General features: G+C 36.2%; 1 protein-coding gene and 1 pseudogene across 3 annotated transcripts in view; both read left to right on the top strand.

Moving 5' to 3' along the window:
- The window catches only part of RBBP8 (RB binding protein 8, endonuclease), a 79,300-nt gene extending 63,784 nt beyond the window's left edge, over window positions 1–15,516 (top strand). For both annotated transcript variants that reach the window (XM_081148769.1, XM_081148768.1), the window contains 6 exons: window positions 412–529; window positions 4,832–4,975; window positions 8,841–8,910; window positions 10,573–10,669; window positions 13,677–13,818; window positions 15,117–15,516. In XM_081148769.1, the coding sequence (XP_081004895.1) occupies window positions 412–529; window positions 4,832–4,975; window positions 8,841–8,910; window positions 10,573–10,669; window positions 13,677–13,818; window positions 15,117–15,214 (669 nt within the window). In that variant the 3' untranslated portion in view covers window positions 15,215–15,516. The remainder of the gene's footprint in view (window positions 1–411; window positions 530–4,831; window positions 4,976–8,840; window positions 8,911–10,572; window positions 10,670–13,676; window positions 13,819–15,116) is intronic.
- LOC308562781 (endonuclease III-like protein 1 pseudogene) lies at window positions 1,121–1,644 on the top strand (annotated as a pseudogene). The gene has a single exon. The product of its transcript is annotated as an endonuclease III-like protein 1 pseudogene (transcript).
- Window positions 15,517–15,972: the final 456 nt, after the last annotated feature.

The raw sequence follows: 15,972 nt of genomic DNA, 5'->3' as shown, positions 1-15,972 counted from the left end.
TATTAAAGTAATATATATCTATGAAGAAATAAGATTTAATTTATGAAGTTATTCTTTGTGTACATTGATGCACATTACTGTAAGGCAGATCAGAGAAGAAAGGCAGGAGGAGCTCAGGGCATGCAGTGTTCTGTAATCCTCCTTTCCTTGGTAGCAGGCCTCCTTTCCTAGGCTTGAGAGAAGATATTTGTGTTGTATATGAAAGCTAAAATGTTCTACAGGCAATAAAACCTGAATCATATCTCTATTCCTAAAAAGTTAAATATAACTTAACGCAACCGAAGTGTACACTTAAAAAAATGGTTAAAATGGTAAAATTTATGTTACATATAGTTTACCAGAAATATTTTTAAAATAACTATAAGAGCACAAAGGGATGATTATTAAAATTTTGAATTTTTAAATATTCAGGATGGCAGTCAGTCAAGATTAGCAGGAGGTGAGACAGTGGACACGGACTGTACGTTGGTTAGTGAAACTGTGCTTTTAAAAGTGAAGAAGCAAGAGCAGAAGGGAGAAAAACGTCCACGTAAGATTTGATTTTTTTATTATTATTTAGTAAAAATGTGGAGGGAAGTTTATAGTCATACCATTGCATTGATAAGCACAAGTGATCTCTTCACCATAAACCAGGCGGTTTTTCCCCTGTTCTGATAATACTAGATTTCTTCAGTAAAGTTCAGTTTCAGTATTTCAGAGGACTAAAACTCTTTAGCCAAAATAATTTTTACCCTAGAAAGAATTCAGATTGTTTTCAAGGGTCAGCAAACCACAGCTGGCTGCCCATTTATAAATAAAGTTTTATGGGAATGCAGCCTCGCTCATTTGTTTATGCATTGCCTATCGCTGCTTATTGATACAGCAGAGTTGAGTAGTTGCTACAGAGACTTTACTGGCCCCAAGGTCTATAAATATTTACTGTGTGACCCTTTAAGTAAAAGTTTGCTAGTTCAGCATGAGTGCCATGGGCATGGGGATGATGACCTTCAGTCAGAGTTGGGGACCTGGGGCTGGGCCTTGCTGTGCCACACTGGAGGGGCAAGGTGGCTACAGAAGGAAGGAAAAGCCACTGACTGCCCTGTGGAGCTATAAAGCCTGAAGGTGGCCTGTGAGGCCTCAGATGGTAAGAAAGGAAGTGACTGCATTCAAAGTGCCAAGCTGGGAGCCTCAGGACTGGCAGCAGCAGCTGGCAAATGTTCACACCATGAAGAGTGGGAAGTACATGCCTGTGGACCAACTGGGGGCTGAGCACTGCTATAACCCCAGTGCTCCCCCAAAGGTACAGAGGTACCAAGTGCTGCTGTCGCTGATGTTCTTCAGCCAGACCAACGACTAGGTGACAGCAGTGCCATGCAGCGGGTACATGTTCAGGGCCTGACGGTAGACAACATCCTACAGACAGAAGACACTGAACACACTTGTCTACCCTGTGGGCTTCTGGAGGAACAGGATGAAGTACATCAAGCAGACCAATACTATCTTGCAGCCATGCTATAGTGGGGACATCCCAGCCTCTTTGGCAGAGCTGATGGCACTGCTAGGCATAAGGCCCAAAATGGCACACTTGGCCATGACTGGCCTGGGGCACTATGTTGAGCATCACAGTGGACTCACGTGCACAGAATCAACAACAGACTCAGGTGAAACAAGAAGGTCACCAAGTCCCCATAGGAGGCCTACACAGACCCTGTCTGCACGTCCACTCATGCTACCGGGCCTGCTTCAATCGGGCCCTGTGCCCAGCTTCACAAGGAGCTCTGAAGGCTGTGTCTGTTCTGCAACTTTGCTGAGGAGTTGCAATCTTTTCATAATAAAGCTTGGGGGTTTGCAAAACCAAACCCAAAAAAAGGTTACTGATTCTTGGTTCAGATAATTTTTTTCTAAAATGTATAAAAGGGAATCTTGAAAGTCCTGTTTTAGAAATACAATTTCCTAAAGCAGTTTCGTAAGGCAAAACTGGGATCCCACTGAGAAGTATTAGTATAGATTTGCAAATTAGCAGTAAACTAAGAACAATAGTGTATATGCTGATTTACTCTGCCATACTCTGCTTCTACATTAAAAGGATACAGCCCTTTGTGTTGAGAACCTGTTAAAAAATTTCTTATATTGGCTTTCCAAAAGAGGTGGGAACAATGAAGGGATTTTGGTTGGCATTACCTTAGCAACATTCCTAACTAAAGAAGCATATGACATGAGACCAACTAGACTGGGACTAGTTTCATTTGTCAGCCTTTTGAATTGAAGGTGTAAGACCTGCTACTTGGGGCTGCAGTGCCAAAAGCAGAGGCATTTTCCAACCCTCATCTGTTGGAAACTGAGGATATTCAGGCTATATTTGCATTCTCTCTCTTCTGCTGAATGCTCTGTAGTCTACCTGCTCAGAGCCAAATAATAAAACGGCTATGCTTGTTCTCACTTCTTTGAGACACCTTATCCTTGCTGCCCTAAATGCAGTAAGTGAAAGAAAAATTTAATACTTTGCTTTAATTCTTTGTCCTTTAGAAATGAATAACTATCCATATGACCAAGTATCTGGCTGCCTAAGTTGTGAGAGGATAGTACCTATTAAAAGAAAAACCTTAGCAGCCTGCCAGGGTAGCTCAGTGGTTGAGCATCGACCCAGAACCAAGAGATAATGATTTGATTCTGGTCCTGGCACATGCCCCAGTTGTGGGCTGGATCCCCAGTAGGGGGCGTGCAGGAGGCAGCCAATCAGTGATATTTCTGTCCCACCCATGTTTCTATATCCCTCTCTCTTCCTCTCTCTCTCTCAAAATCAATGAAAACATTTTTAAAAAAGAAAAGAAAAACCTTAGCAATGATGTATTGTCTTTTTATAGTGAATGTCACAAATAATTTTCTTCTTAAGAAGATAGTTTACTGTTTCATTTGTATAGGAAAGGGAAAAACTGAAGTATGACTACTTTGGCTTCAAATTTATCTAGTTGATTAAAAGAACATAATCGTTCCCCAGTGTATTTGAAGCAAGTGTTGTGTAGAAGTGAGATTAGAACTTCAACTAGGTATCGTGTGTACTGTTGATGCATAATAAATTAGTACAGTAATTTAAAGGATTAAAACAACAAACGTTTTCTTCCATAGTTTCTATGGCTCAAGAACTCAGAAAGGGCTTGGCTGGATGGTTGTGTCTTAGGGTCTCTCATGCAGTTGTTGGCAGATGGTGGCTGGAGCTAGAAGACCAAAGTGCTAGACAGATGGGGTGACTTTGCATCTCTCCTCTATCAGCGTCAGGGCTCCACAGTATGATCTTTCCACGAGGGCTAGTTTGACCTTTCTCATCACATGGAGATTAGGTTCCCAGAGTGCAGAGTGAGAATCCCAAGAGAGCAAGATAGAAATAAAGGACATTTTTATGATCTGGCTTCAGAAGTTGCCTAGTGTCACAAAGACCTGCCTAGGTTCAAAGCAAGAGAAACATGGTCCTCACTACTCAGTGGGAGGAGTGTCAAGATCACTTTGTAGGAACAGCACATGTGATAGGAGATACTGTTGAGGCCATATTTGGGGAAAAAAATCTGCCCATTTTACCCATAAGGTAAACCTTTTTAATACTTAGAAATGGTTAAAAATGAAACACACCAATAAGAACTCCCAGTTGCTGCTAATATTTCAACTCATAAAATGTTTTTTGTATCTCTACTCTGTGTTAGGACTTAGACTGTGATAGAAAGATCAGTAGGATGTCATCTCTGTACTTAAGAATTTCATAGCAGAAGTCAGACCAAAATTAAAAAAAGATCAGTGACTTACTGTGATTCACTAATAGCAGATACGGATTGCTTTGGGAGTGCCTAGCACACTGCCTGGCACATAGAAGTTCTATTTTGTCTAGAAATTTGACTCTCAAAATGAAAAATAAACAAATGTTTAATCATTCAGTAAATATCAAGCTGCAGTTCTATACCAGGAAGTATTCCAGGAACTGGAGACAGTGAGCAAACAAAACACAATGAAAGTATCTACTTCATGGAACTTACATTCTAATAGGGAAGAAACAAGCAAATAAATATATGGTATGATAGGTGATGGTAAGTGCTGGAGAAAGATAAAATACAATATGGGCAGTAGAGCACCATGATGGGGAGAAGATGGTAATTACTTTATAGAGTGATCTCAGTAGGCTTCTGTCAAATTCGTTAGCCAACAGGATCTATTTCTGTTTTTTAGTAAATTCTGATGTTTTTTTAAAATGTGATTATATAATGGGAAATGTAGTTACTACTCTGAAGATGAATTTAGCACTTTGCATGTCAGATACAGAATTTGAATTCATTATACCTATCAACACTATCAAATGTTAATGGTCATGCAAGAAAATACTCTTTTTGCTGCCACTTTAGGAAAATAAGCAGATAAGCAAAAATCTATAGAGATTTTAATGTCAGCTATTTATACACATTTTATTTAAACAGTATTTTTTATTATTCATTATGGTATTATTAAGAATACCATAATGATGTGGTTCATATTAACCATATAGTATGGTTCATTTTCTATTCCTCACAGTTTCTTTGGTAGGATGACTTTTGGTTTAGTATAAATTATACATGATCTGATTGGGAGAAAAAGATTTTTAATGTTTGTAATGAAAATAACAAACACTAGCATTCTCTTCACATGAGTAATGGACATTTAAAGCCATAACATAGAGGTTTTATAAATGTATAGTAACTACCTAGACTTGGGGGTTTATTCTTGCCTCGTGCACATCTGAATTACTTTGTGGCAATTACTACAAGTTTCACACTGGTCAATGTAGAAAGCAGAAAGCTTGCATGTTACCCTGAATCAGTGCTTTCTTACATAGATGGAGAAAGAAAACTGAATGATAGCTTGGAAGATATGTTTGATCGGACAACACATGAAGAATATGAGTCCTGTTTGGCACATAGCTACCCCCACGTAACAGAGGAAGAGGAGGAATTGTCCGCTACCACAAAGAAACCAAACAGTAAGGCTGTTTTCTTTCTAATTATGGCTTCTCAGTTACACTGAGTTCAGTAAATTAAGTCATCAGGCTAATTAACAGAGGCTGGATGATGTATGTTTATTACAGTTTCATGTTGTTTGTATAAATTTCTTTTTCACAGGTTTCTTTTTTTTCCCCTTCAGACTAATAGAAGAATTACAAAAATAGTTCAGAGGGTTCCCCTGTATCTTTCACTCAGCTTCCCCTTATGTTAACATCTTATATAACCATAAAATACTCATCAGGACTTAGAAATTAATATTGATTCAGTACTGTATAGATTTTTCTATAACACGTGTAAAGTTTATAAAAAGTTTTGAGAAATTCTTTTTCAAGTAATAAATTAATGATTGTAATAGAGTGAAAAGAGAAATTTTACAGAAAATTCAGGCTCATGTCCTGCTTGAATGCTTTACCTTTCCAAACAAAATACTTAATATAACTATATTAAGTATATATACATATATATCAGTCTCTTTAAACTCTGTTTTATTAGAAGCAGTAGTTTATAATGTAGGGTAGCAGCCAGCGGTAGAATACTCTAAGTGAAGCTCTTAAATAGATGGTCTGAATGGAAAATTAGTTAAAATTCTTGCTGCTTTTCTCATTTTCTCACTGTGAGCAAAACAATCAGAATTTTTAATCTTGTGCAAAGTTTTTTTTATGCTGGTTTAAATGAGCATTATGCTTTCATCAGGTTTTTAAAATGACAATCCTGAGCTCAGAGTGAATGAGACCCTGAGTGAAGATACAGAGCAGCATGCTTTGCTTGCTCGGTCTATGGCAAAAACTTGGTCAGGCAAGCTCTGTGTTAAAAATCTACAACTGTTCAGTTTACTTTTTTCCTTCAAGAAGGGCCTTTTACCAATTGGTTTCACTTTTTAGAAAAAGGATATTCTTTTATAAGATCTAATTAATTTCTTTTTCTTTCAAAGTTACATTTCACCCTGACCGTCCCAGAATCCCTTCTCACTAAGCTTTTGATACGGTGCTGCACTGTTCTTTTGAACTTCGTCAACCTTTTTTTCCTAGAGTATCCCCAAGACACTGTTTTTTTCCCTTACACTCGTTTTTTCTCACGGTTTATTAACCACCTCTGAAATTATGACCCCAAATCTGCACCTCTAGTTTGACTTCACTTATGAATCCCAGACCTGCATTTCTTAGTATTGTTACTTTTGTGTCTCTTCAACAGCTTAAATCTAACGTACCTAAGCCAAGTTCCATTTATTTCCTACCAAGTGACTTTTAGACGTTTTTATTTTTCCCATCACCCAGAAATATAATTTAGAATTTGTTTATTTCATTTTCTTGACTCTCATATCAAAAAGTTCTCCCAAGTCTTCCCTCATAGGAAGAAGCAAGTTAGAGGGAGAGTATCAAAGGCTCAGTTCTGGGCATGTTAAACTAGACATTCATTAGAGGTATTTAGTAGGCAGTTGATGTTTATTGAGTTGGGACAAAAAAAATCCAGAATAAAGAAATGATTTAGGGTGCAGGAGGTCAAAAACTGTGAAACTGAATGAGATCATCAAAGTATTGAATATAAATAAAAAAGAGAAGCATTTCCTAGTTCTGACCTCTGAGGTATAGCAACTTTAAAAAGTCAGAGAAACAAGGAAGAACCAGCAAAGAAAACTGAGAAGGAGCTGCGGCCCATGCAGTACAAGGGAAAGAGAGTGTATGCTGCTCAGGGGCCAAATGAAGCTAATGCTTCTGTATACTTACTTCCAGCCTCATCCCTTCTCTTTTGAACCCCAGATTTGAATCCAACTACCTGTTTGATATATGCACTTTGAACTTAATATATTCAAATTAGAAAGCTTTAGTTTTTTTACCCAAATTTGATTCTCCCCTGCCTTTCTGCACCTCACTGAGCTTTATTACCTATCCTCGCAGTTACCAACAATAGAGATGTGAGTCATATTAGCCCTTTTCACCTCTCCTCCACGCCCAGGCTGCCACCCCGGTGGTCCTGTCTCCAAAATACACTTCATAACACGTCATCTCTGTAGCAACCGCCCTAGTCTAAACCACTCCTGTCTCTACCTGTTCTATCACAGGCCTCCTAACTGGTCGTTTTATATCCGTTATTTTTCCTCTCTAGTTCAGTCTCTACAGAGATTCAAAAGTGAATTCAAAAGAGATTTATTTTAAATGTAAATTGGCTTGTATTATCTTCTTGCTTAAAAACCCTTCAATGAAAAGAAGATATTTGAATGACCAATAAGCACATGAAAAGGTGTTCAACATTATTAGACATCAGGGACAAAGATACCACGTCACACCTGCTGAAATGGTTAAAAAGACGGTAATATCTAGCTTCAGCGAGGGTGAAGGGCCCCTGGAGCGCTCATGTGTTGCTGGTGGGAGTATAAAATTGTGCTTTGGAAAACAGTTTAGCAGGTTTTTTAACAGTTTTATTGAGGTTGGTCAGTTTTTTCACATTTAAGTATGCACCTATCCTGTGACCCAGCAATCCCTCTCCTATGTATACACCCAAGGAAAATAACAACGTGTTCGCAGAAAGATATGTTCAAGAATGTTCATAGCACTGCTGTTTAACATAGCTCAAAACTGGAATCAACAGGCAAACAAATAAATTGTGGTATACTCATGAGGAATACTACCTTTCAACAAAAAGGAAGGAACTACTAGACTTGACAACATCGATGAATCACCAAAACTTGTTGGATTAGAAAAATGCAAAACATAAAAAAGCATACCTACTATAGAATCCCATTAATATGAAGTTCTAAAACAGGCATGACTAAGCTATGATGATGAAAATCAAATTAGTGGTCATGGGGGACGAAGAGTCTTGAAACAATGGACTAGGAAACTTTTAGGGGTGATGGAAATGTACTTCGCCTTGATTTGAGTAGGTGTTACACTAGAATATACATTTGTCAAAATTTATAGTACACTTAAAATCAGTGTATTTTATATGTAAATTATACCTCAATAAAGTAGATTCTTTTAAAAAGTCTTCAGTGGCTTCCTATTACACTTTACAATTCAGACTGCTTTTGGCCTCCAAGACCCATTGTGATCTGGTACTTGCCCACCTCTCCATCTCAGAACCTTTCCCTAGAACATTCCCCACTCCTCCCTCTCCTCATGGCTCTTTTCTTGTTGTTCATCAGTTACCACCTTACATGTTCTTCCTCAGATAAGCCTGAGCTGTCTGCTTGCTTAGTGTCTGTTTCCCTCACTGCATGTACACTTCATGCCCAGAACTTGGCACGATGCTAAGTAAATTTTGATTATTTGAACAGATGATAGCAGTTGGCTGTTTCAGTCTAGACAACTTGGGATTCGGGTCCATGAGCTATAGTTCTTACTTTCTAGTCCTTACTCAATTTTCTAATAAAATTTTTTAATCTCTTTATTTCCTAGTTATAACCTACCTTAAGGACACATTATAAAAATCAACAGGACAAATAAGTGAAACACATTAAAAGGTGTCTTGTTTGGTATCCAGTGATAATCAGAGTTCTTTTAAAGCCTAAAATACTTTTATAAAAGACTGTATGTAGAGACTTCCCCCCCCTTTTCTTTAGTTTCTCTTCCTTGTAGAGACTTTTATGTATAGTTTTTAAATCTAAAATACTTTTATAGATAGGATTTTTATCTCTAGTAGTAATTTTGAAGTAAGATAATTAGCATTCTGCTCATTATGTAGATGAAAAAGAAAGGGAAAAATTAGTTATAAAAATTTTAAACAAATTGCCCAGAGGTCAAGAGTATGAAACTCAAAATGGAAGTTTTGGTACACCCCCACACTCCACTAATTATTTCTCAGTAATTCTGCATTCAGTTTGTTGTGTGCTCCTTTTGCTTACAGCTCATGGTGACAAACAAGATAAAATCACACAGAAAGCATTTGTGGAGCCCTATTTTAAAGATGATGAAAGGTAAGTTGGTCTTGATAAATACCAGCAATGTGACTGTAACTGTAACAGAGCTTTCTTTGTCAGAACATCTCTGAACTGTTAAAATTGCTACTTCGGTTAAAATTCAGTGTGTTTCCTTTACTTTATGACCCTGACAAAACTGGAACTCAAGCTTTACAAAAATGACAAATTTTACAATTAAGGAAATTTTTACTATCACTACCCCCTCCCTTTTTTTTGACAGTGGTGATAGTTATTTTTCTCTGCTTTATTGTAACAAATATTCTGTTTTATTGTGAAGTTTATTTGAACTTTGGGAATTTTTTAATTATATACTGTAACTTTTATATAGTATAAGACTTTAGGTGGTAAGCCTTAGATTGTGCTTCAGAATTATTTTCTAAGGATTTTTAAACCTTCAAAGCAAGTTGATTTTGAACCATAGTGCTACATTCTGCTAAATTCTGTAACTTTCAGTCATGTAGTAATTCATTCCAAATTGTTTTTGTGCTTCTTTCCCTTTATGATATTGGCAAACTGAGTCACTCAGTAAGCAGTTATTCCTTATACTTCTATTTTTGTAAAGAATTTTAGAAATTAGATAGACTAAGATAACTTTATATTGATTCCTAGTAAGACTCTAATAGATAAAAGCTGTCATTTTGTGGCTAAATGATTTCTTTTTCTTTATTTTCAAAGAAATAGTATCCTAGCATCTCAAATGTGACTAGGGAGTTTTTTGTTTGTACTAAGTTAATCGGTTCTAACTCATGGATTTATATATATATTTGATGTTTCAATCCATTGCGTTTATTATCCTTATTGATATTGAAATTGTCCCCTCTTTGCCCAGTGGAAGCCTCTTTGAATGGATGCCACCCTAGTCATCTTTCATAGCTTCCTTGCTTCTGGTGTGATAGATGTCCCCTGTACACTTCCTGCCATGGGCCTAGAATCTACCATTTCTCCCAGAGCCCTAGATGTTTTATATTTTTTAAGGAGAAATGGTATTTAGGCCACAGTCTAGCCACTAGTTTGCTCATTGCAGCTGTTTATCATTGTTTCTAGACTTTTTAGGTGAACAGAGTTAATAAAGTTTTTGTTTCATTTTGTTTTTTAAGATGAACTATACTTCTTTATACTGATAGCTCCAATTCAAGTTCAGACCTGTAGGATTTTTACATAACCTCCTGTGTCACATCTATACCTACTTTCCCACCTGAAAATTCCACTTCTTGGTGCCACCAACAACATTCCTTATTTAACTGTATTCCATAATGCACACACAAAACAGTCTCAGAATAATACAGACTGTCACCAACTGACCCACTGGCCAGGGCAGTATTCCTTTTTAATTAGGCTGTTTCATACTTCACCTCCTAATCTAATTATTATTTTCAGCCAGTCAGAGGCAAAAAATAGGAAGTAATAGTTATCTTTTTCAGAGAAAAATGTCCATAAAAATACCTCACATATAGTAGGCTTTTAATAAATATTTACTGAAGAATGAAGGAAGAAATATTTGAGTTTTTTTAACATAGTGAATGAATATTTTAAGTAATATGAATGAATGTTTTGGGATTATTTCTTCCCCTGAGCTCTCACCTTTGTTAATTTAAAACTTAGACCACAGATTTTTGTAATAACAAATGGATTTTTAAATTTAATTTTTCTTTCCCCCAGAGAGACTGGCTTACAAAATTTTCCTCATATTGAGGTGGTTCGGAAAAAAGAAGAGAGAAGAAAATTGCTTGGACACACATGTAAGGAATGTGAAATTGTAAGTACTACTATAAATGCTGTTCAGTTGGGACTTTTTTTTGTTTTTTTTTTTTCAGTTGGGACTTTTTTACAGGATGGCTTATAGATCATGAAAGCATGATTTAAAAATCATAGATACAAATTATATTTGTATGTAGAAACCTAGTTTAAGCCAAGAATACAGAGTAAATAAACAGAGAGTAGGGACCTGAGAGATAAATAGATAAAAATGAAAGCCCTTAATTTCTCTTGGATTTTTATTCGTGAATCTGGCATCTCACCACAAGTTCTTATTACCACCTTAAGACATTTGTGACATTTTTCTTTTTTATATTGATTTGTATTTATTTTAATTTCTCCCCTTGAGTTATGTTACAGCAAAGGCTCTTATATGTATACTCTTTGGGGGAAATTTTAATATTTCAATAGGAAACTTTATAAAATTTATTACACCAGCACTCTCTGGAAATGAGATATGCTCATAATTTTTTTTTTTAAATAGTGGTTACAATAATAAGCTCTTATTTTTTCCCCCTGACATTTTCCTTTCTAAGCAAAATGTAATGAATAGACTCCATCTTTCTAACACAATTATATTTTCCTTTTGTACATTGGCTGTCTTGGGTAGTACAGTTGTAATATGTAGATAGTACTAATGGTCCTATGACTAAATAGTTCGAGGCAGGTTCTCTGTTTTCTTGAAATATGCTGTTATTATTTCTTCAGTGTTATCCATTAGCTATCAGATGTCAGCTTCCAGCGATTTACTTTCTCTTTTAAATTCCCTTTTTAATAACTATGGGCTAGTAAATTTGATGACCAAGTGCATTAAAGTTATGTATGAGTAGATTGCAGTACAGGTGTAAACATTTGGTGAGAAATATGCTCTCATACACTAACAGTGGAAACTTAAATTGGCCTCACTATTTTGGAAAGCAGTTTGGCAATATAAGCTAAACTTCTTGAATCATGAGTTTTTATACACAAATTGAATATATCATGATTTCTTAACTGAGGAACATGGTCTACACCAAGTAAACCTCCACTTTTTAGTTCTAATCATAACTACACAATCTGGAACTAATATTACCAATTAGAAAAACTCTTCTTTGCTAGAAACACTGTTAATTACTTTCCTTCTCTCAGGAATAATTTCCTTTGCTGTCTATTATCCTGTCTCTGAAAAACATTGTTTCATGCATTTTATTCCAATTTTTTAGTTTAAGGTAGGAGAGTAAATCTACCCCCTCATGACCATGAGTGCCAGTCCCATGTGTTTAAATATTCTCTATAAGCTCACAATTCCTAAATTTATGCCATTGCCTATTCCACATGTGCAATATGTAATACACATGTGGGTGTGTAGTAGTCATCTCTAATTTCACATGTCCAGAAGCAAATATTCAATTTCTGCCCCCAACTGCTAAACCTCACCTCTGAGTCTACTACATGTCCATTCTTCTAGTTGTTTAAACAAAAACCTTGTAGTCTTTTCTATCTCAATAACTGATCTATCAGCAAATCCCCCTGATTGTGCCTTCAAAAGATACCCCATTTCCAGTCACTTCTTATCTCCACCAGTAACCCCCTGGACCAAGGCATTGTGTTTTATCTAAACTACTGAAATAGCTTCTAAGTGACTTCCTTGTGTTTGGCTTTTTATTAATAAACTTCTTTTGAATGGTTATAGGTTCACAGCAAAACTGAGTAGTACAGAGGGTTCCCATATGTCCCCGTCCCTAGTCTCCTTTTCTTTTCATTCTTCTCTCTCCACGGTTATTTTCAACACAGCAACAAGTGGACTTTTTTCTTAATGATCTTTTTAGAATAAAAGTTAAATCATGTCGTTCTTCTACCCGGAACCCTTAAAGTCTTCTCATCTCACTAATAAATAGAACCTAAAGTTCTTATCAAGGACAGCGAACTCTGGTACCCAATTTTCTCTGACTTCATCTCCTACCACTCTCCCACTTGCTCACTGTGTTACAGCCACACTAGCCTGCGTCATTTGTGAATATGTTGTAATTTGGTAGTAGCATTTCTCTAACATTGATTGATAACCATAATTCTCTAAGGGCATCTCATCCCCCTTCCCAGGCTAAGGTAACAAAGGCTTATATTCATGGCCCTGAGAACGGTGAAAAAGATACCCTCCCCAAAAAAGTTGTTCCAGAGATGCTCTAAAAGTCTTTAATTAAAGTTACAGAAAAGAAAAATGTATGAAAAACTTTTACTTCAAACTTAAATTTTAGTCCAGAGTCTGCCACTTTCAATACATGATATCTTTGGTAAATTATCACTTTGACTTTTAGTTTTTCAACTGTAAAGTAGAATTAGCTGGATTGTGTGATTCCACATCTGTGTTCTATTATACTTTGCACTACTGCTTTGTTTTTTTTAGATCTAGAGCTTGAAGACCTGTTCAGTTTGGACATACAAGTTTTATCCTTGTTTGCATAAAGTTCAGGTTCTTTATGATTGCAGTTGCAAAAAATTAGATGCCTTTGATCCTAATTGAAAAGTACAATTTAAGGGGAAGTCGTGAAGCCTGTAGCATTCAAAGCTAAACTTTTATTTTTAAAAACTGTAGAGATAGGAAAATTATTTCAAAACACACACATCCAAATAACAAATGAGAAAGTGCTATTCAAAGTGCAGTTCTCTGCATTTCTGTTACTGGTCTGACAGGGGAAGAGTTTGCACCAGTCGGTAAATCAGCCGCGTCACTAAGCACATTGTAAAGTTCAGCTGGCATTTTTTCCATTCTAGACTTTACTGATAATGGAGGCAATATGTTGATTTGCATTGTAATACAAGCTCCTTTTCTCATTTGTGAAGCAAACATTTCACAGACCAGCAGTAATTACTATTAGTAAGTAATTAATACTATCATCACAGAGTATTAAGTTTCCTTAGGATGCCTAATACTTTAATAAATAGCTTTCTTAGCTTCAGGCTTATAATCAGTAAGCATAACACTCCATTTATTATTCCTAAGTGGAAAACTTACCAGTTTTTATTTTTAGTATTATGCAGACATTCCAGCAGAAGAAAGAGAAAAGAAGTTGGCTTCCTGTTCAAGACACCGATTCCGCTACATTCCACCCAACACACCAGAGAATTTTTGGGAAGTTGGTTTTCCTTCCACTCAGACTTGTATGGAAAGAGGTGAGAGCATAGATTATAACATTTTCAAATTAATTTTTTCAATACATACATATACAGGCCTAACCTTTTCTCCATGGTCCTCTTTACCTTGGGTATTAGTTTTATGACATAAAAAACAAATTCCTAAAGATAAAAGGCTTACCTTCAACTCTTCAGCTACTTTCATTGGAATCAGATATTATTTATAATCACTTAGCGTGATTGTGTGTGCATTATCCTGGCTTATCATTCAAATTACAGAAAGCAATTGCTCCTTCATGCTTTCATCAAAACAACTTTTACTAAAATAGTTTTACGAAAGTTGCCAGCAAGGTTTATGTTTTTAAAGCAACTACTCTGAACTTTAGATTTTAAAACCTCACTTATCCAGAATCCTGGTTATTTTTAAACCATGTATGAGTAAAAAGGACCTTTATTTGCTCCAAAAATTGTTGACATGCAACTGGCTCGTTCATATTTAACATGACACTTATATTTAATATAATTTGAGAATGTAACTTTAATGCTCCAGATATTTAGTGGTAAGGTAGTTTTTCTAAAAGATACAAAGTCTTTGAGAGCCATTACTGTATTTCCGCTTTCCCCCTTAACAAGTCAGATTAAGTCCTCTGTGACATGACGTCTCTGCCTGGTCAACATATAGAATTAGATGGTCTGGATGAGAACCTGTGTTCGCACCGCTGATATGGCCTAGGCATATGGTTGGAGGACAGTCCTCCCCTGCAAACTACATGGTTGTACACACTTTAGGAGAACAGAATAATCTGAAGAGTATAGGGGCACGTCATCTAATGAAACTGCTGCTACAAAAAGCCTTTTTAATTAGCACCTGGAATGTATCATAATAGCGTAGTAAAGAGTTGTGTTTAGCCATTGTCCCCATTGCAACCTGTGGGAGGCAGATTAGGAAAGTGCTTAAGAGCTCTGGTTCTGGAGTTAGATCTCAGGCAAGGTCCCAGCTCTTCTACTTCCTACCTTTAGGAACTTGAGTGATTTAACTTCCTTGGGTCTCCATTACCTCACCTGTGAAATAGGTATAGTGGAAGCTACTTCAAAGGACTGCGAGTGTTACCTGAGATAATGTATGTAACACATTTGACAAATGTTTGCTGCTACGATTGTTAGTATAAATGAGGAAACTGGTGCTAAATAGTGAAATCATTCGTCAGCATCACTCAGCTAATAATCAGAAGAATCATGTAAACCTAGAAGGCGTTAAATAAGACAAATGTTTACTGGATATGTGCTGAAAGAAATGTATGTTGCTAATACATCTTCTAAATTTGTAATGTTTTAAGGTTACATTAAGGAAGATCTCGATCCCTGTCCTCGCCCAAAAAGACGGCAGCCTTACAATGCAGTCTTCTCTCCGAAAGGCAAGGAGCAGAAGATATAGATGTTGAAGCAGAATCATGATAGAGAACAAGTGTTTTTTTTTCTTCTAGTTATTTATAGCTAATGTTGGTATTAAACACTGATTTTTTTTTAATCTTCTGTAAACTGATTTATAAATCATTTTTCTATTGAAGATGTTTTCAAGCAACATTTACCCACCGTACAACTACTTAAAATATGGATGTTTATATTATTTTCTTGCTTTTGCACCTTTAGACAATAAGGTGCTTTCATTTTGCACTCTTGACTTAAGAGCTGTTTATTTACTTTGTTTGGTATTACCCAATTACAGTTTTGAAAACATGGTAGTTGTCTGTGATTTGTTGCCTTTCAGATCTTTTCTTTTTACTCCGTCTTTCCTGGGTATTTACATTCAGCAGTGACTTCATGGTAATCGTTATAAATTTCATTCTTAATCAGTTGCTCTTCTGTCGGTCATTTCAATATCTAACATTTAAGCCTTTAAAAGGCTAAATTTTAATAGTCCTTTTAACTGTCCAGCTTTTTTCTTTTGTTGACTTGAAATGTACTGCTGTATAGTGTATTCCTTTCGAGGTGTCCGCAAATAGCAGCTTTTTTTCCTCTCATCTGAGGCTAATATTTTAGCTTCTCACATAGTTTCATTATACTTTTTTTCCCCAGTTCATTTTTCAAGCTGAATTTGTTGAGTTCTCTCCCCATATGTTCAAATTTAGTTCTATTGTTTCTCTGGATTGACTAATATCATGACCTCCAATTTGGCAACAAAATAGATTTCTC

The sequence above is a fragment of the Miniopterus schreibersii genome (assembly GCF_964146895.1).
Source record: "Miniopterus schreibersii genome assembly, chromosome: 10".
In the NCBI taxonomy this organism is placed as follows: domain Eukaryota; kingdom Metazoa; phylum Chordata; class Mammalia; order Chiroptera; family Miniopteridae; genus Miniopterus; species Miniopterus schreibersii.
Note: the sequence above shows the minus strand (reverse complement) of the source record. Positions and strands in the feature narration are given on the sequence as shown.